Below are 22,842 nucleotides of genomic sequence, written 5' to 3' on the forward strand. Positions count from 1 at the left end.
GTTATTTTCTCTTGAAGGCAAATTTGAATTTGCTGTATGAATTTATCTTAAAAACAACTTGGATTTATTTATTTTTTCTTTATTGCATTAGCTGGTCCCTAGGGTATCTTTATATTTCTAGTGAGCTAAACATCAGGGCTTTTATTCTGTGGCTTCCAGTTCTGACACTGAAGCATTTCCAGATTCCCAGGACAGGGGTGGAGCACTGACTGCTGGCTTTGTTTGAGCAATGAGTGTGTTCCTCCTCCTGTTAACAGTAGTGAGATCTTCATTTTGGGGTGTTTGCTACTGATCTGGAAGTGGAGATCCCTTTTATTATAATTTCCAGTAGTTAGCTGAAAGTATCAGGAAGATGAGCTAAAATAAATCCTCTTGGTCCATAGAATCTTGCACCTGCTGCACCCAGCTGGATCCTAGCATGAATGAATGGTGGTGGGGCTCAGCCAGAGAATTGCTGTCTTGCACCTGGAGCCCCTGGAAGAGGGGTTAGGATGGCAGGAAGGCCCAAGAGCTCTATGTGAGCTACTGGGCCCCTTTGTCTTACTCCATCCTTATGTGCCTCATGCTAGGTGCTGAAAACCTGGCATTATAAATGTAGTAAATTACAACTTGGTCTGTTCCCTACATCCTTCAAAAGCCTGAAGTACTTAACGGTACTTGTTGGACTTACAGTCCTGACAGGAACAACAAAAATATCTCCCAGATTGGGGCTGGGCATAGTGTGCTGTCATAGTTTTGTTTTGGTTTGGTTTTTTTTTTGAGGGGATTCTTGCCTCTCACAAGCATCTGCTTTTAATATCTGACATAATTGCTGAGCTGGTACAGCAGCTCCTAAAAATGAAAACTTAGGCTTGGATGTGGTATCTTCAAAGAGAAAAAGAGATGAAGCATTTCAGTGTGTTTTAGTGTTCAGAGTTATTTCTGTATCTGTTGAAATTATAAAATACTGTTATCCACACATGGAAATTATCAATATACAGTTATTTCAAAGTGATTCTTAAAAAAGGCACACTGGGCATATACCATTTTAGAAGGTCCAAAACATTGGTTTTGTTTGCATCCTGGGTTTGTTTTGTTTCCATTCACTCATTTAAATGTTTATTGCCAGGGATTCTTAACTGCATTTTAGAGTAACCATCACTCATGCATGCAGTGCTGGTAATTCTCTTTTAACAAAAAGCTATTAGATAGAAGCAGTGTCTTGTAACTTTGAGCAGTATTAACAAATACCCCAAATTTTTCTTTTTAGTAGCAGTTTTCTAATTATTCCTTCACTGTACTTTGCCTGAGTAGGGAAGAGACTTTCCTGTGTTGACTTTAAATGCTGCCTGCTCCAGAAGAAAAGTGTTTGGAGTCTCTGAAATGACTGTCTTGAAAAAGAAGACCTGAAACACCAATCTAACAGCTTGAGGTTTCAGCTACTTACATTGCAGCCATCTGAAGCAACATGGGAGCTGTCAACGCAGACAACACAAAATGGCCAGTTATTGTCAATATTTCTTTTTCTGGTGTGTACAGAACTTGATCCCACTGCATCTATTCCAGAGACATTTTGGATGAGTTTCAGCTGCTTGCCTTGTAAAACGTGGCTGTTGCTTGTGGTTTTGGATAGAGTGAGAGCAGACTTGTCCTCTGGTGCAGCACTCCCCAGACTTTGCAGTCTCCCATGTTCTCACCCTGCAGTGATGGAGCCTGTTTCCTTGCAGCAGAAATGCTCTCCAGCTGGCTGGAGGTGAGATTTCAGATCCTGTCCCTTTTCCCTCAGTGCTTAGCTTTTCCTGTCAGCTGGCTCCTGGCATCTCCCTGTTCACCAGGCTGCTTTTCCCAGGATGTTACACTACACAGGGAGCTCAGGTGTCTGGTGGGTTTGAATTTCCTGGCTGGGGCCAAGGAGGAGAGGGACAGTGCAGAACAGACCTGTGCATCCCAGCATCCTTTATCTGTGCCACGCTGCTCATGACAGTGATGAGGCATGCGCTCTGCTGTGGTCGACTGATTGTCTTCCTACAGGGTACAGAGAGAAGTGAAAATAGTATATACTGCTCCTAATGTGCTGTTGAAAATGTTTTAGCTGCAGCTGTATTTCAAGTGACACGGCCCTTGCACCTGAACTGAGTTTTGGTTGTGCTGTTGGAGGTGATTTTATTTGCTGTTCACGTTGCTGTACAGGCTGGGTAAGTATGAGGCACACCCACATTAAATTAGCAGCCCCAAGGATGCTCCTCTGCCCAGAAGATTTAAACCCTCAATAGTTTATTTTCACACAAAAGCAAATCAGGTGCCATTGCTCTGATAAATGGGTCCTCTGGCCCAGTGCGCTGCAGTAAAATATTCCAGGAAATGACCCTGGAAATTTTACTGGAAGATTTCTTAAAGCAGGGTAGCTGACTCCCTCAGAGCTGCTGTGCACTGCGTCACCCTGCCTCCACAGCCATCCTTGGAGACTTGGATTTAATAAACTCAGTGCAGCTGGCACCAATTTGGAGACTATTGTGCATAGCAAACTGCTCTCCCGCCCAAGAGCACGGGGCCTTGGATGTCACCACAAGCTCAACTGGCAGTTTCCAGGGAGCTTCCCATTAAACTTCTACATCCTGAGGGTCAGAGGTGACAGTGCTGTGCATTACCATGCCAATTGCACAGATCGATGGGTAAATGGATCACTATTCAGTTGCTTAAGTGTATTATTCACCTTTGAAAGGGTGAAAACGTGAATTATTTTGCCAGAACAGCATATCTGATTTTCAAAGAGGAGAAATTGGTTGGTATTTTCAACTAGCTACATGTCTTACAGTGTACCACATCCAAAAGGCACCCTCCCACTACTGCTCTTTTCACCAAAGCGGTCTGACAGGGAACAATAAGAGTAACCATTAGAGTTCACATTATCAAACTCCTGCCTATAGGATGGCTTGGGCCCTATATAAAATATCGTTTCCTTATAGTGTTACTCGCGTTAGAATCTACATCCAGGTTTGGAGGTTTTTTTCATTTACAGATACAGGAAAATGCACTTTAAGTTTCAGTGAAAAACTTCCTTTCTTCTACTTGGTACAAATCAAACCCCAAAAAAAGTCAAGCCTGCAGTATTTGGTAATCCAGTGACTTAAAAGCAAGTTGTCTTACTGCTGTAAATATAACTGAGGAAGCGAGTCTCTGTAACTTAACTGGAACATTAATCACATTCAGACAGAGCTCTGCAAAATGAGGAATATTATAGCTGTAAGCAAGGCTGCTGCCAACTCTTATCATGACAGCAAGGTGCTGGGGAAAACACTAGCCCTTGGCTCTGTTCCTTGCTTTGCACTGAGCAATCTCCTCTGTGTGTGTGCAGTTGCCCATATGCTTCCTCTCTTGCCAAAGGCAAGAGAGAAATCACCTATCCATGCTTACAACATGTTAATGAGCATCATCCTCAAGGTCTGCAATAGGGATCATCCTACAGCATGTACAGTGAGCCAGAGTACAAGGAAGACAGCTCTTTAAAGAACAGCCCACATAATTCAGGCTGATTTTTAGCTACAGGCAGATAGGCATGGGTCAGTAGGTATTTAGGATGTACCACCTCATGCCAGAGGTTCTGGCTACACCATCCAGCCACGTATTTTAGCATTCAGTAGAGATCAGATGGGAGGAATAAATAAAATAGTTAACAATGCATGTGTACATCAACAAGACTGGTAAAGGCAGAGCCTCATCTCCCATTATGCCTGTAATGAAAATGGGATGTAGAACACCATCTAAATTAGCTCTTCTCATAACTGCACTTTGACTAGAGATAACAGCATTTCTGTAGTTTTAAAGACACCAAAAGCACTCTATAAAGAAATATCAGATCAAGTTACACAAAAATGCATTTTTTAAAAAAATTGTGGTAAAACTTGCTTGTGTCATGAAAAGGCACCTAAAAAAGGTCACTTTTCTTGGAAAAGGATCTTTGAACGTCACTGCTATTTCAAGCAGCCTTTCTCCAAGTCTTAGCATAGGCTGCCACAGCTGTCTCAAGCTTAAGATCAGTTTGGGTGTATCTTAGTTCACACAAAACATTCAGAGGACCAAAGACAGCAGTTTTGTAAAAACAGATGAGATGTATCAGGAATGGTCATTCTTGGTTTGAGTCTCAGCTACTTGTAAACTTTGAATACTTAAAAAGAGCAAAATGAGAACACAGATTCGTTAAACAAAAATAAAGAATACAGTAGTTGTGCTGCTGCTAATATAAATTAGGCAAGTATTTCTTCAGACCACAGTTGTTTTATTTGTTGTACCATGGCTACAGTACCCTGCAAACTTTTATTGGGAGAATGGTTTCAGAGAGACATGGAACAAAGTGTTGTACTATTACGTCGGTAGTTTCAGGAAGAGAATGAGCAAGTTAGTTGCAGTTTTGTCCCTGGCCCTCAGAGGGTGAGAGGAGAAGAAAGAAAAAAGAAAAACAAAGTATCAGCTTCATTGCTCACATGATAGTGTATAAACCACAAACTTAAAACACTTTAACCTAAACTCACAGCAGAGAGGGCACTGAAAAATATTGCTTGTTTCAAGCAAGTGTGTGGGATCACATCAGGCCTCTTTCTAGACATCAAAATGCCAAATCTTTCCTAGCTTCTCCTTAGCTGGTATCGCAGCTTTGTTTCATTGCAAATCTGGGAACATCAAGAACAGGCTATGCTGGCCTGAAATAAACAGAATACAAACAGAAGGGGCTCATGTAGGGATTGTGTTATTCAGTTTTACGTTTAATGAAAAACTCCATTTGTTCAGTCGTAGCTGCTGAAGAATGACAGGCAGCCACAAACCCCAGAACATCCGTGCAGACGGCCCCAGAATACACTGGATCGCCTCCAGAGGCTCTGCCAGCAGGATGCTGACTGGTAAGAAACACTGCTCAAGTCTGCACATACAGAAAGTTCTTGTTTAGCTAAAGAATTGCCTATTTCAGGCCTCCAGGATATCTTAGGTTAAGCTAATTACCAATATTGAACTGTTACTTTTCTTTCTTTTTTTCTGGTAAGAAGAGACAAAACCAGCAAGAAATCATATGGCAACAGTTTCAAGGTGTGGTTTGCTTAAATTAATAACAGGTATGTGGAAAGATAATTAATATATTACATTTCAGTGCACTGCAAACAGTAAAAATACCAAAGGTCCCAGAATTCAGTCTGAGTAAGATATTACTAAAACCCCCACTCCTACCCTAACAGTCTAAGACATGGCAACAAAATTACCCACCCATTATTAAAGAAACAGCAATGTTACCAAGAACAGCTCACTAAATATACAGAACTACATTACCTAGGTAGAGTTTATTGCAAAAACCAGGAAAGAGACAGCAAACCTGAAGTCTGTCTTCCATTTCAGATTTGTATCACTTGCTCAGCTCTCAGCCACTCATGCACTCAACACAACACGCAGCCTGGACACAGAAAGTCACTACCACTTTTGAGTTCCCACAGGCTCACAAGAAACGTTAAAACATCTCAGTAAAAAGTTAAAATGAGATCTTTTACCACAAGGACTATAAAATCTGCCCCCCTACCCTTGGATTTCTAAGTTTGGGATTCTAAAAGCCATACATAAAAAGGAAGAGTTATTTCAATAGCAGAAAGACTACCTTAAAAGTATCAAAGTAAGTCTAAGGAGAGTTAATGCAACTGAAAAAAAAAAAAGAAACAAGAAGAAAACCTGCATCGCACAGTCAGTGCTTTCATCAACACTGTTGATAAGCTCTAAACCCCTAAACGTAGTAGAGCATTCATTGGTTTTGATTAACCTTTAATTCAGAAGTTACATTAGAAAAAACAATTGTAGCAATTCTTTTGAGCTGCTAGTTTCATGAGGAAAAAGTCCCTTTCAAAATTTCAATAAATAAGCTGACATGTAAAGTTAGTTGAGGTTGTCATGCAAGACAAGTTACATAACCAAGACTAACTCAATCTTTATAATAAAGGCAACTTGCATTCAAAAATGAACTTTACCCTTACAATTTTATTCAAAGGGTAAACATGAATTAACCCAGCTGTTTACCTGAATTACAAAAGTAACATGATTCAATATGAAAATAAGAAACTGTCTACAAATCTCTGACAGTAATAAATTGCAATATACAATGCATACAGGAGTTATACAGAGCAACAAACTCTTGTACAAAACAAAAATACTTTAATACCTTTAAAATCCAATTATTTCTTTAAAATCATCATGAAAAAGATTTGAGTCAGAACTCACACCTCAATTAGTCAAGCTTCTAGTAGCTACATTACAGCTATTTAATATACAAAGAGATAAATCTCTTCACCAGTCATTAAAACTGTCTCTTCGTTAGAGTTGCACAGGTTTTCTGTCTCACGTTCCCAGATGGAAAGTTTTCTTCGAAATCATGAGAACTGAATTTGTTGAACACCAGAGATCTAGAGGAAGAAAATGCAAGCTTACATTCCAATGCACCTTTTCTGAAACTGCAGAGCAGTTCACAGCAAGCAGCCATGAATTCTCAGTGTTGGAGTGGCACGACAGCCACCAGCAAAGCACTAAATAAAACTGATTCTCATCCTTCAGAGCAGAGCAGCTGAAGTAGTGTTTGGATTTGAGCAGAACGGAGAGTAGGGACAGGATACACTACCTGTTGATATGATGTTGTGTAGACCATAACGTTCTGCTGTTGGCCATCTGTGGTTATTAAGCCTGCTGGCAACTGGTTAGCTGAAAGAAAGAGCATTTTAAAAAAGTTAGGCAGGAGCTGCTTGATATACAGAGCCTTGTTTGATGTGTCTGTCACCATTAAATGATTGTGGTCCACTCCAGGACTACAGAGCCATTAATCTCCTGAGTTACCATCCTACACTGGTACAGACACACTTGTTACCAAGTGTTACAAGTGAACAAGTTTATTCCCATTCACATGAGACACATAAAATTCAACTTAATTTTGCTCTGAGGGTAAGACTGCACCTCGTTCTTCCCCTGGATGTGCCTGAAGCAGAATGTCCACACCTGTACACAGGCAAATGGAGTGGAGCTTGCTACCCTCACCACTGAAAAGGCCATCTCCAGTCCTCAGCATCCCAAGAAATCCAGAGAATTCAGCTGGCTTTGTTTAAACATAACGTTAGCACTTGAGCATAGCCATGTGGGAGGTACTCAATGAAATCATTGCACTCTTTTGCTTTACAAATTGAGATCCATCAGGAACTCCATAATATGGAAGCCCCATGGAAGGCAGAAGAGAGGAACAGGAACAGGCAATGACAAAAAATAAAAGGCACTGCCAGAACCTGACATTGCACTGGTTGACTTCAGCATGTCCTTCAGGGCACACACGAGAGCTCTGATTTCACAGGGGAAAGAGGTGGCCAATAAAAGTAAAAAGTACTTTTGAGATACTGAGAGCAAACAAAAGGAGTGATGCTCCAAGGTAAACCTTTACAATAACATGTATGTTGAGCTTTGACATTCAGAGTAGGTGCCTTACAACTGCTGTTTGGAAGCAAAACTCTTAAATTGCAGTTTAAGTCACTGTAGCACAACTTTTTCCCTAGGACACAAACAATGGGGCTTTGTTCTTTCAGTTACTAAGTATAAACAAGATGTATAACCAATACAAAATTCTGAAAACACAGCACAATCCTAACAGTTTTCATTTGAAAGCTGATGCTTGAGGGTTTTGTAATTAGATTTTTGGTTGGTTGGAGTTTATGTCTTTTTTTTTTTTTCCTCCTTCCTCCATTGTACAAATTTTAAATTGCTTCAGTTGCAGGCTAAGAGATGCATCAAGATCCTAGTGAGAGTGGCTCTGGCAAGTCCAAAATTTACTGTCCTTCAATGTGCATGTTCCACATCCAACACAGCTTAATGGAGAGTCCCTGACCCAGCCCTGGCATGAGGCCAACACAAAGAGCTGAGGGTTATGCCACAGAAGCACAGCTATCACTGCTACTGCTGCAGTGAGACCATCATTTTGGACAGATCCATAGCTGCCCCTGTGGAGAGAAATACCTGCAGCACTTGACATGGTCAGTTATTTAACATAATTTTTTTTTTTTTTTTTACTTTCTTCGACTACTGCAACATCTCCTTTGCATCCTTAGTCCTGCCAGGATATTTCTAAAGTTGCTCTTTTCAAGTCACAGCAACTTAAGGTTTATTTCATAGAGCACTCTGAGGCTCCTAGGTGTGGAAATTAAGAGCGTAAATATTGCAGGGGACCCGTGCAATATTTAGATTTAGATTCTTAATTTCCAGCCAGTTTTATAAGCTCATCTTCCAGGCTAGAAGAGACCCAAAGAGTCTGCACTGTTTCATGTAGCCAAAGTCATCAAACTGTGAGCAAAGTGTATTTCCAATCCTGAATAAGTCATTTTAGTCCTCAGGCTTTAAATTTTTGCTAGTTCAGTAGTTTACCAGTGATTTTAAACAGAGTATTTATCAGATACTTGGAAAACTAAATCTTGTCAGTAGATATGACTGGAGCTGTGCTTCCTAATTGCTCTTGTATCAGCTTCAACATTACCAGCCCGTAACATTTAAAAGCCAACGTGGAGGCTACGTGCAAAAATCCAGCACCAACAAAACCAGTGCAAATCCCCCAAAACTGCCAGGCTTTAATCCACAGTAAAAGGAAAAAAAATTACACTGAATGCACATGATACTCCTTGCCCTACACCTTTTAGCTGCCAATCTATGCATTCTTTTGAATGTAAGAAATATTAAGTGTTTTAGAATTAGACAAAGATGATTTTCTTCTCTGCCTCATTTCCCAAAGATGAGCTCCTCAAGTCATCAAGAGGAGTTAATTTTACTTTTTTCCCCCCAACAGTCTTGCAAGTAAAATGAATGGAGCTAAACATGTAGCTACTGGGGAAAAAGAAAAAAAAGATTTGCACCTTTCATTACAACCTGTGTTTAAGTGTAGAGAAAAATACTAGCACTAATATATGCATTTATAAATTTTCCACAGTTGACATTAGCTATGACTAGTACAGGATATATTCCTCAAGTAAGAATGCTGATGCCTGAAGGAAGTTCTGTTTTTATGAAAGCTGTAGTAATAACATAATTAATTAAAAAGTATTACTTACTAAATGCTTCTTCTGTGAGCTCCTCACTTAGACCGTCTGCAGTTGTAACTGTTCCCCCAATTCCCTTTTCTCCTTTCATTGCCTAAAAAAAAGAGAGCACAAAAAAAACAAAAATAAAAGATTGAGATTTTTTCATAGCCCCAGGAGCTCTAGCCAAGGTTTGAAACTTGCAGAAGAGTCACAGTGCAACAGCTGGAGCTTGAAATCCAAGACCTGTAAAACTCTATGGGATTTGAGAATGTGCACATTACATGAGTGTTCTTGATCTTAGCCATACTCCTGAAACAAAAACTTGGCAAATTAGGACTGTGTGGCTCTAAGAAAGGCTTTTCACCTCCTGCAGAAAGTCAAAAATCTGTGGTAAGAAGGAGAAGTTAAGAGCATTTACAAGAAATGACTGAATCATAACTACCAAGAATGTGCAACATTTGCTTACCAACCACACACAAGCACCATCACCACACAACTAAGAGCTGACATTTAAAACCAAGATGTGGAATTTCTTCCCCCACATCAAGAACTACAGCCAGCAAGGATATCAGCACAGAAAGCCAAGGCCCCCAGTCATCTGCATGCAGTTTTACAAGTATGAAGTTTGATGCTCTATGCTATTACATAAGAACATCTAGGAAAATGATACAGGCATAAAAAAAGATTCTCTGCAATTGCTTGCTGCAGACAAAATACTCAGTTACAAAACAGAAGTATTTCACTCTGAAGACACCCTTGCTGGAATGGAGATTTGAAACTGATGAGCAAAGCTATTCAATCCATCCATGCAATTAAAACCCAATCCAACTACTCTGCTACCACAGCATCTACAATCTGCAAAAATGGTCAATTAAGAATGAAAGTAGCACAGACCCACTTCAGACTTATTCAGTAGTACTGGCAATAGTTAGGCAACACTTGCCTCTTTAATAAAAGCACATACAGCACTATCACAGCATGTGCAACTGCTACACAGAACTGGAAAAAGACACCACTATTCCAACTTTATATTACACCTCCTGTTACTCAGTTATCAAGCAAATGACCTTCTGGGAAGGGGAAGCTTTAAGTGCTGTCAGCAGAACAAATATCATTAGTGAGTCTGACCTAAAAAAATCTTAGGTTTACAAAACAAAGAAACTCTGGAGAGCATCCTTCTCTACTGCACTGCCAATTTAGACAGGGGGAGGCAGCCCAGAACAAAAAACCCAAGCGGAAGGAACTTCCTTTTTGAAAAGGTCTAAATTGCTGAAAGGAAAAAAGTCCCTTTCTGCTAGAGAGGGAATAAATTAAACTGTTTGGATGACATACCTAGCTTGTACTATGTATTGAATGCAAACTGAGGAACAGGCTAAAAAAAAAAAATTTAAACCCCCCCCATTGAAGCAAATACTTTTCCATGTGAATCATTATTCCAACATGAGAAAAACAGTTTTTTTCTTTTGCAGATCTGAAGTCCAGACAAACAATAGGCATTAGGCCAGTTCCTCAGAGGATGCAGTCAGTACATATTGACTGAATCCAAAGATTGAATTAAACATTCTTTATAGGCACCTTTAAAGAACAGATCAATTTACTACCACCAATATATTAGAGAATTTATTCAGTTGAAAGCTTTAACTACTCTGAATCAGCAAGTCTAATCAAAATGCTTACTTCCTCCTTTTTCTCTTGACATCCTCTGGAATGCTTTTAAACATTACATTATTCCCAGACCAAGAGCTGTGAGATACTGTGCAAGTTACCCATTTTACAATTACAACAACAGAGAGCTAAGGATAAACACAACCAGGTTAAATAAATGAGGAAATGCCCATATATACCAACCTCTCTGAATTTTTGGAGGTATAACTTCAGAGGTTCAACATAGCTATCAAACCCCAAGGTAGACATGGCAAAGAGAATATCCTCTCCATTGATGGTCTTTCTTTTCTCTTGGTGACACCTCTCACTTGCTTCTGATGTTATAAAGCTGATGAATTCACTTACACACTCTTGTACACATTCCTTTGCGTCCTTAGCAATCTAGTAAGGAAAAAGTGTCATAAAATCATTAATTAAGACACAAGATTTTTAAAAACTCACCACAAAACCCCTAAAGAACACACCAGATAATAAAGGAAACATCCCAAAACCCAATGATAATACCCATTTAGGCAACACCTGTACCAGGAACCACTGGCTGTCCTCACTGCTCTACATAAGAGTAGCTGCAACATGATTTTACCCACGTTTTATTATTTCAAGCAGCACAGCCAACTGCCAGGATCTCCTGAAGTCCTAAGCTCTGTACAAGCTTTTACACACAGATGCATCTCAGTACTTCTTGCTTCACTTACCTATGGCTCTTCAAACCTGCTCATTACAATGTCACAGCCCACTTCCTCTTCTTTTTAAGAGACCCGGTAGTTCCAACCCCACTGCAGTACATTCCCACAAATTCAGCAATAACAAGTATTTTTATCCTGCCCACATTCAAGGATCAGAATATATGCCTAGCAGCAAGCCTTTCTAATGCTTTAGTATTCTGGTATAAATTTTCCAAGTGAGAATTCAAATGAAGAAACATATGCCCCTGGCAAGAATGAAATAAGTAAATTTGATTACAGCTGGACAAAAGTAATTTACTTGACTTAAAATTACAGCAAGCATTACTCATGATTACTTGGGAAGCTGACAGGAATCAACAAAAATATTACAAAAATTAAGATTCTTATTCTTCATATAAGAAGAACCTAAAAAAATGAAGCAGTGACAGTGTGCAGCATCTTCACTAGTTCCTCTGATATTTTCAGACACGTAGGGTGAGATTTTCAGAAGTCATCAGCCAGCAGCTTCCTTTGCAGTTTTTCACAAAAAACCATCCTGATTTTTCAAGATAGCTCTACATCCCATATGCTAAATTCTTGAGAAAAATCTCATCTTGATCACTAAAAATTTATGACAATATGGACTAGGGTAGAGCTTTTCACAGCAAAGTTATAAATGTAACACCCAGATCTCCAGAAAGCCCTGAACACTATGAAAATACAAGCAGATGCAGGTAAATTATGGTTTGCTTCTATTTAGAGGGATCTCAAAAAAAAGGACCAGTTTTAGCTAGAGGAAATGTTACTGTGGCTGGAATTATATTGGAACACAACAGAGAAACAGCAAGTCATAGGAGCCCTGCAAAGGTTTAAGATAAACAGGTAGAATGATGAAACACTTATACAATCACCAGCTCAGCAGAATGGATTAAAAAGTCTATTCTTAGAAGTAAGAAATAAATAAGGCTTTCAAGTATCTGGCCTTATCTGCTCCACGGTACACAGCAGACTCCTTAGGTCACATTTGTGTATGTGAGTATTTGGGTGATGGAAGGCTAACCATTCTCTTTCCTTCACAATGAGCACTGGATTTCTATTTCAGCCAAAATGATTCACTTATTCCAAATTTTATGCACCTCAATGAAAGCAAACTAAATCTCTCAAGAGAATTGCATAGAAAATATTCTTAGTGATTGTCACCAAGTCTGATCCTTTATGACAATTTCAGAGAACACACCTTAGAAAAAGGAAGCTCTTGAAAGCCCTATGAAGAACAGTTCTGGATGCTCTAATTACAGCAGTTACTAAAAGCTTTCAGAAATCTAAGAAAAATGGACTTGGTCTCAATCACATCCTGCTCCTGGGGTTTTTTTCCCTTTCCTTTTATAACACTTTTCTCCAATAAAGCAGTATCATTTGGAAAAATATGTTATTCTACCAGCTCAAGTTCACTGAGAGGACAGAATAAAACTCATTAACACACTTTCTTTAACAGACAAGGGTATTACCTTTCCTGTTTGGGGTATGGCATTTTTCATTATCCTTGCCACATTTGCAATTGGAAGATATATATCTTGTTCTCTAAAACTCTCTTTTGAGCCATTTGTATCTTCGTGATCATTCATGCTGTCTTCTGTGTCTAATGAAATGAAGAAAAGTTAACAAAAATGATATGTGATAGACAGCAGGCAGTAATTCAGTTTAAAATCTCACACTGAAGGATGAAGACCTTTGAAAGCACAGTGTGTTAGCATCATAGAAAGAATTTTAAAAATAGATGCAACATCACAATACCTTCATAAAGATAGCATTTTATTACATTATGCACAGAAGTGTACATGGCTGCTGATCACCAAGCATTCTTAATGTCATGTCAAAATACAAACTGTTTCCCAGAACATAAATTTTTTTTGTCATTCCCTCAAGGTCTCAGTGCCAACATCTAAAAATCCAACCTCCCCCCTTCAGACTGAAGAAAAAATTCTTTATACAGCGAGGCATTATGAAAACAATTGCAAATTCTTAGCCTGAGAGAAGGTAGCAGATAACTATACAAGACCTGGAAGAAAATGTCTCTATACATACACAGAGAAATAGTAATATTTACTCTCTCATTTCTTACCATCATGAGGCTGTATCACATAGTGACTGCCACCAATGTAATCTCCAGCAATTCCTAACTGAGAAGCATCTGTTGTGGAGCTGTCACCATCCATCTACAATGAGAAGAAGGAAACCTTTCAGGTGTGATTGTTACATCACTAAGTGCAGCTATTACTGAAACCCAGCCCATTAATCAAACTATGAGATCAATTTATACAAAGCATATTTTGTTATTGGAGAACAGTATCTCCACTGTCATTCCTGAGTTTTATCGACAGGTGAATAGTTCAGCTGTTTTGTGAGGCTTCCCAAAAACCTCAGTTAGAGGCACAGGCCATGCACAGAATCATCTAGTTCATGTAGCACACAGATAGCAATCTTGTGTTTTTCCCGCGAGAGTCTGACCAGAACATGCAAGGTGTCTCTGAACAACCCTCAAAACCTACACCAGCTGTTCACTGAATGCTTTACCTATTAATTACTATACAGAGTGCATCCTTCACTCATTTTTACCCTCCATGTCAGTTTGTCAAGCCCACTGACAAACTTCTAGCCAGGCCTTGGGACCAGCTCTGCATCCTCATCCTCCCTGAGACACCAGTAACTCCTATGTGCCTTCTGAGTCATGTTTTAGCTTTCCCTGATCCTGCCCTGCCTCACTCTCTGGGCATCCTTAAGTGCTCTTCTCCCAGTGTTCTGATGTGGCCAACAAGAAGACTTCTTGAGGCTTTGGATATGGGGTCACAGGAGAAAAAGGGAATGCCAGGAGAAAAAGGGAAACCAAAAGAGCCTGTATGTCCCTCCTTCTTACTACACACAAAAGCTCCTGGGGAGGCAGAGCCCAGCTGAATTCACTCACTGACCCCACACCCACTGTGTGGGTACCTTGGTGTCTTTGAAGGATCACGTGGTTGTTGCCAGTGAAACCACGGAGCTCACTTTTTTTCCACAACCATTAGCCTGAAGAGGGAGGGAAGGAAGGAGGGAGGGAGAGAGAAGCAATGCTGTGCTATTTTTATACCTACCCAGAAATATGAGCATTTAACTTCTCACTAATCTGCACTTTGCTTGTGACCACAGGGCTGAGTTTCACTTTGAAACCTTCAGGCAACGTCCAGTGTTACCCTTGGCCATAGATGCACAAATAACGCAAGCACTGCTCACATTGCAACAACAGCTGGGTGGAGCCTTAGGAGCTGCTCAAGAGAAAAAGACCCTTCCACCTCTTCTTCATTGTACAGAATATTACACACGCTTTTATAAAGAACTTCAGGTTCCTTTTGATGGGCTTTTGTAAACCAGCTTCACTTCTTACACAGCAGCTCTACCCACAGGAAGGGCAGTATTTTAGGCATTAGCCTTCCATGTGCCAGCCTTGACATATATTCATTTTGTCCACATTTTGCAGACTCTTTGTTGGGAGATTTAACTTTGCTTTTCCATCTCCCAAAGGGTCTGCAGTTTGCTTACTCAGCTTACTGTAATGACAACGCAAGGATATCACAATCCTGCACATCATGATCACCAAAACTGACATCACACATCATTAAGAGAATTATGCCTCTCTCTTCCTTCTGCACTTTGAAACAATTAAAAATGTACTCTGGTAAATCTCAAAATGTACCTCCAAAATTAAGTTAGGATTTTCTGGTAATCTTGTTCTCAGTTTCGGCTCTCTGATCCCTCCTAGAATTTAATTCAGGATCTCAGCAATCTTTACTCAGCCTCAGTACTATTTTAAATACCTTGATCTTTCTTTCCCTCTCTTTTTTTCAATCTTCTATGAAACATTTCTTCTAAATTATTTCCTTCCTCCAGGGTTGCAATATTCTTCAAATTTCTGCCATGATGTGATAACTAACTGGTTTCTGCTCACCTCTCCTACAGGCTACTCCACCTGAATCTTTATTGCCAAGATCCAGCAACACTATTTAAGAAATCATCTTGCTTCGATTAGCCCAGCTTGCCTTCAAAAGACAATTCCTGCTTGAATCTCTTTCAAACCTCTGTTGCATCTACAGACAGTTTTGGTCATATTAGACTAATGCATCCTCAAGGTAATACCTTTGCTTCTATTATTTTCTGTGTGCACTTTTCCAGATCTACTTACAGGATGTATTTTTTCACCATTACTGGGAGTTTGTGTGGATGTTTATCTACACTGTGAATCTAAAATAGCGATTAGCAAAATTGACAGGAAAAGGCTTGCAGCAGCAAAAGGCAGATCTGACTCAGATAAAGAAAACAGACACTGACGGCTTAACATCAACTGAAATGACTTCTGTCGGTATTACTTGAAGATAGATTTTTAGCTGTCAGGACAACCTTGGCACAGGAGATTAGGGACACCTCTAACACCCTTGTGCATAATGCTCAGCATACCAGGTCCTGATCCAGGACCACAGGATAATCCACGTTGGAAGTGGCCGTGGGAGGTCTCTACTCCAAGCCCTGCTAAAAGCAGGGTCAGCTCCAAGCTCAGAGTAGAGCACTCAGGGCTTTTTCCAGCCACATCTTGAAGGCCCAGCTGCCCCATGAGCCTCCTCCACAGCTCGGCTGGTCTCCTGGTGAGGAAGGGAGTGGATCTCAGCACACCACTTCAACCCAAGTAAGTTGGTGGAAGAACTTCAGCCAGATTTGTCATTCAATTCAAATCTAGAGCCAGGCATCTGAATATAGCAACTGTAATTAATATACCATCCAGTCACCCCACTAGTATTTCTTTGAGCCTGATGGATGACAAACATGACCTTGCAGGAAAATGTGGCCACTGCTATCCCAGTCATCTCATAATAAACAGTTACACGGTCACACACTACAGTTTTCATTTCAGATGTTCAAAACTCCAGTCAATCACCACATTATCTGATTGTCAAGCTCAGCACAAGTGCTGTAATATGTACAACAGTGCTCAGAAAATGAGAAAACACTGTTCTCAATACTAATTTGCTAACTAATCCCCCTCCTTTAAACAAACAAAAACCCCAAACAACCAGTAAAACTCCTCCAAAACCATGACACTAACTAAATTTTGTGTCCCTGAAGTTGTTCTGGAATGGCAGCAGCCCAATGTAGCATAGAAACAACACCTTGCCTACACTAACTGCAGTCACTGTGAGACTAAAAAGGACAACAGTTCTTATGCTGGCCCATTTACTAGGAAGACCTACTACTTTAGATGGAAGTAGATGCTAGAGCAGGCAAAATCCTGGGAGATCTCATCCTAAAAGGTTCAGACAGGCAAGAACTCTCAGATTTTGCTTTAAACCCCTGAGTTGTTACGACTTGCTTTAAAGAGAAGCAGCCATTTGCAGATTATACATCACATTTGCATGGCAGTTTCAGCATGCAAACATTGCAATGCCTTTTAATACAAGACATCTCCTACCTCTGTGTGGCTGCCAAATTGCACGAGGGAGGGCTTCCAACACCTCGGTCCTCCAGCAGCAGGTACTGTGCACAAGTGCAAGAAGCAGCTACTGCAGGTTGCACATTATCCTCAGCCTCCAATGCTAGGAAGGCACTGAAGTTCCTCTATGCATAGACATGGACTGAATCAAGACTGAGAGCTAAGCATATCAGAAGTGACATGTCAGTCCCTGAAATGACCATGCCACTATCTGATTTTATCAACAACCAGGGAGAGTAAACAACTACAGGACACAAACATTCAGCGCTACACTGTAAAGGAAAAATCTGAATACAGAGCAGCAACACAATGTTTTCTGTTAGTGGTTTTCTGTTTTTTTCACCTCTAATAAAAAAGAATATTACTAGGGATATACAAATTACTTGATGCATGGAAATTAACCAAAGAAATATGTTAAAAGAGAAACATTTCAAGGGCATCAAAGAAAGTTCTGTGATAAGATGCAAGTGAATGAACATAGAGGTTTACACTGACATCTGGTATAAATATTGTGGAGGATGCTTAAAAAAATTTGCTCCTGTCAGCTGCCCACAACTCAGACTGTTCCTATAATATGTCTATACTAAACTAATAAAATGTCAGTATCTCAAAGTAAATCTTGCATCCTGTTTAATCTTATGAGCTCTCTTAAGAGTACAGACAGGAACAGTGGCTCAGCTAAGTGATAACTAAAGGAGAATACAAGCCCAGACCCACTAGCACTGAGAAGAAGAGACTAAAGCTTGAATCAGTATAAAAGGAAAAACAAAGGAAAAAAAAAAAAATCGAAGAAACAAGATTTTTGTTTTCAGAGTGGGAAGTTATCTGGCAATGATTTGCAAACTGCCCTCTTGAAAGGAAACCAAAGGCCTCTTGTGATTTAAGTACTTCATGTGGTTATTTATTCACCCTGTCTCCCGGAATTGCTACTCTACAAGAGGGACAGTAAAAAATGATATGCAATGAACTGAAGCACTTGGTACACATTCCATGCAGGTGTCTCCGCCACAGAAGCGGGACAGAAACAGTAACTAAAGCTGTAGGTAGTAACCCATCAGTCATTGTGGATTCATTTTGTCACACCTTATCACAAGAGATGGGAAGCTTTACGTAACAGCAGAGACAGAAAGTTTTATTTGCGCTTTCTGCACCCTCTCCTGTTAAACAGAAGGATTTCCCAATTGAAAACACAACTTTAATTTCGTTTTATTTTTCAGTGATTTCTGGGGATCTTAATTTCCTACTGAATTCTCACCTGCAGCAAGAAACACCAGCTGGTGAATGCATTCACAGGACACTGTTCCAGCAGATAACACAAAAATGTAAAGCTAAACCCCTTAGCACACAGCTAGAACAAAACCAGATGCTGCATTCTCTCTCCATCTCAGGCTTCTCTAATCTCTCGTTTTCAGCATTTTCCCCCAGAGCAGAGTAACACTGGGAAAAGCAGACTGATGCTGAGAGGACCAGACAGTGTCACCAAGGCTCGTTAGTATCTGGGCTGTACCAGGATCCTTCCCCTGGCCCATGGGGAGGAAACTTTCCCTTATGAAATCCAAACAGGGCATTGCCACCTTGCTACCTTTCCACCTTCCCCCTCCATGTAACAGTCTATCAGCTTTATGTGTTACCTTACAAGCCCCAGTGCCACTGACCACAAGCCCCCTCCACACAGATCCAGCTGTGCTAGAGCAGCTGGTGGCTCCTTCCCAGGCTGGCTAACATCCATAAGCACAGCTAGTTCCAATGTCTATGGGTGGACTAAAACCACATGTATTTTCACATCAAGTAGGAGTGGATCAGTGATACAGGACAAGCAGGAGAAACCGAGTTTCCATGCATTCTCTTTTTTGGCAGTAGAAGAGAGAAGCTGGAAGGGAAAATAAACCAGATGAGCAGAGGAGTGGAGGCAGTTTCTTTGCTTTTGCAGAAGCTGGAAGAAGGCAGCAGCGCTGAACACACTGCACCAGCACTTCCTTCCTTCAGCAACCTGACTGAAATCCCCCTATTACCTTTCAATAATAAGTTTTTGATACTTTTCTAGCATTTTTTGTGAAAAACGAAGCTTATCTGTTTATTAAAGCAGCAATCCATAAATCCTGTCTTTTTCTTTTAGAAGTTTGATAACATTTTTAAGTTGGTTATTTTTCCTTTGTTGAGGTAGTAACAAGTAAGAGTTTTACAAAGCTAGTTCATACCAGACCAATATTTTCAGCCCAAACTGTTGAATTTGCTGACACTTGCTTTTATTTTACAAATGTTATTTACCCATATTGTTTAGTATGCATATATATAGTCATGTTTTGCACTTTTTACAAGCATCCTGCCACTAAAACATCAATTTCCAAATACTAAGTTTCTTTAAAACACTGCTGCACAACTCAGTACTAACAGTCAAGTTTCTTTCTAAGCAAAAAAACCCGTGGAGCTACATTAGAGATTTGCATTTGAAAGCACTGAAGGAAGAACCTTGCAAACCCTTTTTAAATGTTGGCAAAACAAGGTCCCACTTTCAAAGTTTCAGTTTTTAATGTTTCATATCTTGACATTATCTTAAACATTCTTTTTCATTCAATTTCTGAATGTTGCCTCCCTTCATGTAATTATTACCACAAATAAGAGTTAAGCTTTGAACTGCTGTAACTGTCAAATACTTAAGTCTAAAGAGTAATAGCCAGTGCTCCTAACTTCTTTTAATATAATGCCATAGCTGTAAATGCCAGCAGGCAAGACTATGTATTCCCACCCGCTCAATGCAGAGAGCAAAAGCAACTCACACAGGCCTCTTAATGATTCAGATTGAGCCATTTTGGGTGTCCTAGAGAATTACAGATGGGTCCTGCCTTTAGACTGTAACTGTCATGCCACAGACCATATAAACAGGGAAAAAAAGAAAGCAACTGCTAGCTTATTGTTTAGGAACACTATGCTAATGATTATATATAGACACCATTTCTCCATTCCTGCAAGCCAATTAAAGCCAGACTCTGAACACTGCCCAAAGTGGCGCCTACCATTTTCCTTTTTGCTACCATTTTGCCAGAGCTTTTTTTGAGAAAGCTGCAATTTTTTTTCTTTTAATTGTCAGTAACTGCCATCTATTAAGATGCCAAGGAACGGTTACTACACATAACAGAGTCCATGCATGGGCTAAAATCCAGATTTCTGTGCTCCTCACTGCCTAGAAATGTTCGGATCATTGTTATCAATAGTTTTGCCATCCCTAGCAAGCCAAGCAAACTAAATAGCTTTTCCATTACAGTTCTTTTCAGGACAAAATCTTTTTGGTTAAGCCTCAAAGAAACTGGTAAAGCTAAAAGTTGATTTTCTACTGCTGCTGTATTGCAGAATATATACTGTAGCTGCAGAGACATTACTAGAATACATGAATTTTTTTTGTTTTTCCAATAGGATTGTCTGTGAATAACCTAGACAGTACTCTTCAGGATCACCAACTACACAATTTCTGAAGGTTGAACAGTGGCTAGCACACACAGGTCTGCCCAAGAACACCTGCCACACGCAGAAGAGTTGTGCGGACATTGGTAATGGCATGGTTCCGTCTCTCTGCCATCTGCCATGTGTGTCACAGGACAAGTGCTGATGCCACGCAACTGCATCTGTGCCACTGCGAGCCGATCGATCCCATTTCTCGATTCCATGCCCTTCGATGATGCAAACACAGCTAGCGCAGGGGCATGGGGGGGGGGGGGGAATCTTCCTACTTACACCAACAGCCTCCGAACCTTCCTGGCACGCAGCTCACATCTGTTCGAGAGGTAACTCGTCTATCGTGACCCCTTGTTTACAAATGGAACAAGACGACGAGTCCTCAGTTAATCAGCAACTTTATTGTTGGTCACCTTGGCTGTGATTTCCGCGGTGGCCGCACCTGCCCGTGGCCGGCCGGGCGCCTCTGCCGGGCCCCTGTGCAGCCCACCAAGGCCTCGCATTCCCGCCCGCACGGCCAGCCGGGTACTGGCACCACATCCCGGGGCCTCGCCCTACGCTCCTTATCCCTGCAAAATACCGCCAAACCTTCCAGGAAATTTCGGTCCCGACAACGGCGCGGGGGGAGCCGGGCCGCTCTGGCCCCGCTGCCCGGCTCCCGGCCCGGGGCCGTGGGCGTGGTGGGGGTCCCGGCCCCTCGCTCCCGCGGCGAGGGGAGGGGGCTCGGCCGGGCGGACACAAAAGAGCGCGGAGCCCCCTCCACCCGGCGCGGCCGCCACAAAGCCGCCCCCCGCCCGCCGGGAGCCGCGGTACAGCGAGCGCGGCCGGCGCGGAGACGGAGGGATGGCGGGAGGCCGTGCGAGCCGCGAGTGCCCGCCGCCTCTCAGCGGGCGGTGCGGGGTGCCGGCCGGCCGCGGGGCAGCCCCGCCTGCTGCCCCCACCCCTGCCTAGGCCGCAAAATGGAGCCGGAGCGGGCAGGGCCCCGCGGAGAGAGCGGGACACCGGCGGGGGCAGCCGCCCCTGCCGACACCCCCCTCGCCGCCGCCTCCCTCCCTGCCCGCCCGCTCCGCTCCCCTCCCGGCCCGCCCACCCCGCTCGGCTCCCCGGCCGCGAGGCCCCCGCGGCTCCGGCCGCACAAAGCGACGCGCGGCCGGTGCGGGGCCCGGGGCGGCAGCCCCGCACTTCCTGGTGCCCGCGGCGGCGGCGCGGCGGCAGCGCCGGGGCCCGGGGAGGGAGACGGACATTTCATTCGAGCCTGCAGTGGAACCGGTTACCAATCATTGGCCGGAGCCAGGCACAAACCTCCAGTGCGGCCCTGGTTGGCTCCCTCCGCAAATCGGCTGTTTGGTTGGACGGAAAATGGCTGCGAAGGAACCAGTCCCAGCGCGGAGCCCCGCTTCCCGCAGCCGGGCTGCCCTCCCTCCGCGCCGCCTCCCCGCCACTCGCACCGGCTCTTCCCTCAGCGCGCGCCCTCCCGCCGGGCCGGCCCTGCCCGCCTCCTTTATGGAGCGGCCGGGCCGGGGGGCGCCGGGCCCGCCCCCCCTGCGCGGGGCCGGGGCAGAGCGGCTCCCGGGGCGGCCTCCGGGGCTGTCCCCGCCACAGGGCTCGGTCCCGCAGGGCTGCTGCTGCTGCTGCTGCTGCTGGGGATTGTGTAGCGGGGCCTCTCACCAGGGGCAGCTCTTCCCTGGGGCCTCGGTCTCGCAGAATCACAAATGGGTCAGGCTGGAAGGGACCACAATGTGTCAGCTGGTCCGACCTCCCTGCTCAAAGAGCACAAGGCGCAGGATTGCATCCAGGCGGTTCTGGAATACCTCCAGTGAGGGAGACTCCACACTCTCTTTGGGCAACCTGTTCCAGTGTGTGCTCACTGCACAGTAAAGAAGTTCTTCCTCATGTTCAGGTGGAACTTCCTGTGCATCAGTTTCTCCCCGTTGTCTCTTGTCCTATTGCTTGTTACCACCAAAAAAAGCCTGGCTTCATCCTCTGACACCGTCCCTCCAGATACTGATAGACATTGACGAGGTCCCCTCTCTGTCATCTCTTCTCGAGGCTGGACAGGCCCAACTCCTCCAGCCTTTTCTCATAAGAGAGATGCTCCAGTCCCCCAGTCGTCTTTGTTGCCCTGGGAGGTGGCGCCGGGGGAGAGTGGTCAGCTATGTCCCACTGGCCTTGTCCCTGGCCTCACCCCCTGTCACCTCAGCAGCTGGTGCCTGTTGTCAGCAAGGCAGGCACCATTATTATGAAGGTTCCTCAGCTCTATTCCAACCTGTCCTACACCTGCATCAAGATTCACCAGCTGAGAGGAGAACAGGTTCCATCCCCCAGTGACTTCCTACATTTTGCGCAGCCTGAGAAAGAAGAGGCTGATGAAGAGGAGGAGTTTGATGAAGGAGGGGGATGGCTCATGGAACCCAGGTCCAACTAACCATTTGGTGGAACAGAACCTTGGGTGAGGGGATCTGTGAATCTGTGTTACCCCTTCCCTCTAAAAAAGTAAAATTTC

At 42.8% G+C, this 22,842-nt stretch overlaps 1 protein-coding gene across 3 annotated transcripts; it reads right to left on the reverse strand.

Annotated features, from left to right (window-relative positions):
- Positions 1–5,758: 5,758 nt before the first annotated feature.
- Positions 5,759–21,769, reverse strand: NFYB (nuclear transcription factor Y subunit beta). 3 transcript variants are annotated; one of them, XM_048301979.1, is made up of 7 exons: positions 21,642–21,769; positions 13,500–13,593; positions 12,886–13,016; positions 10,896–11,093; positions 9,078–9,159; positions 6,623–6,702; positions 5,759–6,410 (listed from the first exon to the last, which is right to left on the reverse strand). In XM_048301979.1, the coding sequence occupies exons 2-7, from the start codon at positions 13,591–13,593 to the stop codon at positions 6,378–6,380; spliced, it is 618 nt and encodes a 205-aa protein (XP_048157936.1). In that variant the 5' UTR covers positions 21,642–21,769; the 3' UTR covers positions 5,759–6,377. The 3 variants fall into 3 exon arrangements, with proteins under 3 accessions (XP_048157936.1, XP_048157935.1, XP_048157934.1); XM_048301978.1 differs by having other exon boundaries at positions 21,614–21,702; XM_048301977.1 differs by lacking the exon at positions 21,642–21,769 and adding an exon at positions 20,619–21,092.
- Between the last annotated feature and the right edge of the window lie 1,073 nt (positions 21,770–22,842).

This window comes from Corvus hawaiiensis, chromosome 4 (genome assembly GCF_020740725.1).
Source record: "Corvus hawaiiensis isolate bCorHaw1 chromosome 4, bCorHaw1.pri.cur, whole genome shotgun sequence".
Classification (NCBI taxonomy): Eukaryota; Metazoa; Chordata; class Aves; order Passeriformes; family Corvidae; genus Corvus; species Corvus hawaiiensis.

Bases quoted from the DNA above. Each gene is read 5' to 3' on its own strand.
- NFYB (XM_048301979.1), bottom strand. From the start codon at position 13,593: ATGGATGGTGACAGCTCCACAACAGATGCTTCTCAGTTAGGAATTGCT. The intron at 13,017-13,499 runs GTAAGAAATGAG...TCATTTCATTAG, and splicing joins TGTGATACAGCCTCATGATG to ACACAGAAGACAGCATGAAT. The intron at 6,703-9,077 runs GTAAGTAATACT...TCTTTCTTTCAG, and splicing joins GCTCACAGAAGAAGCATTTA to CTAACCAGTTGCCAGCAGGC.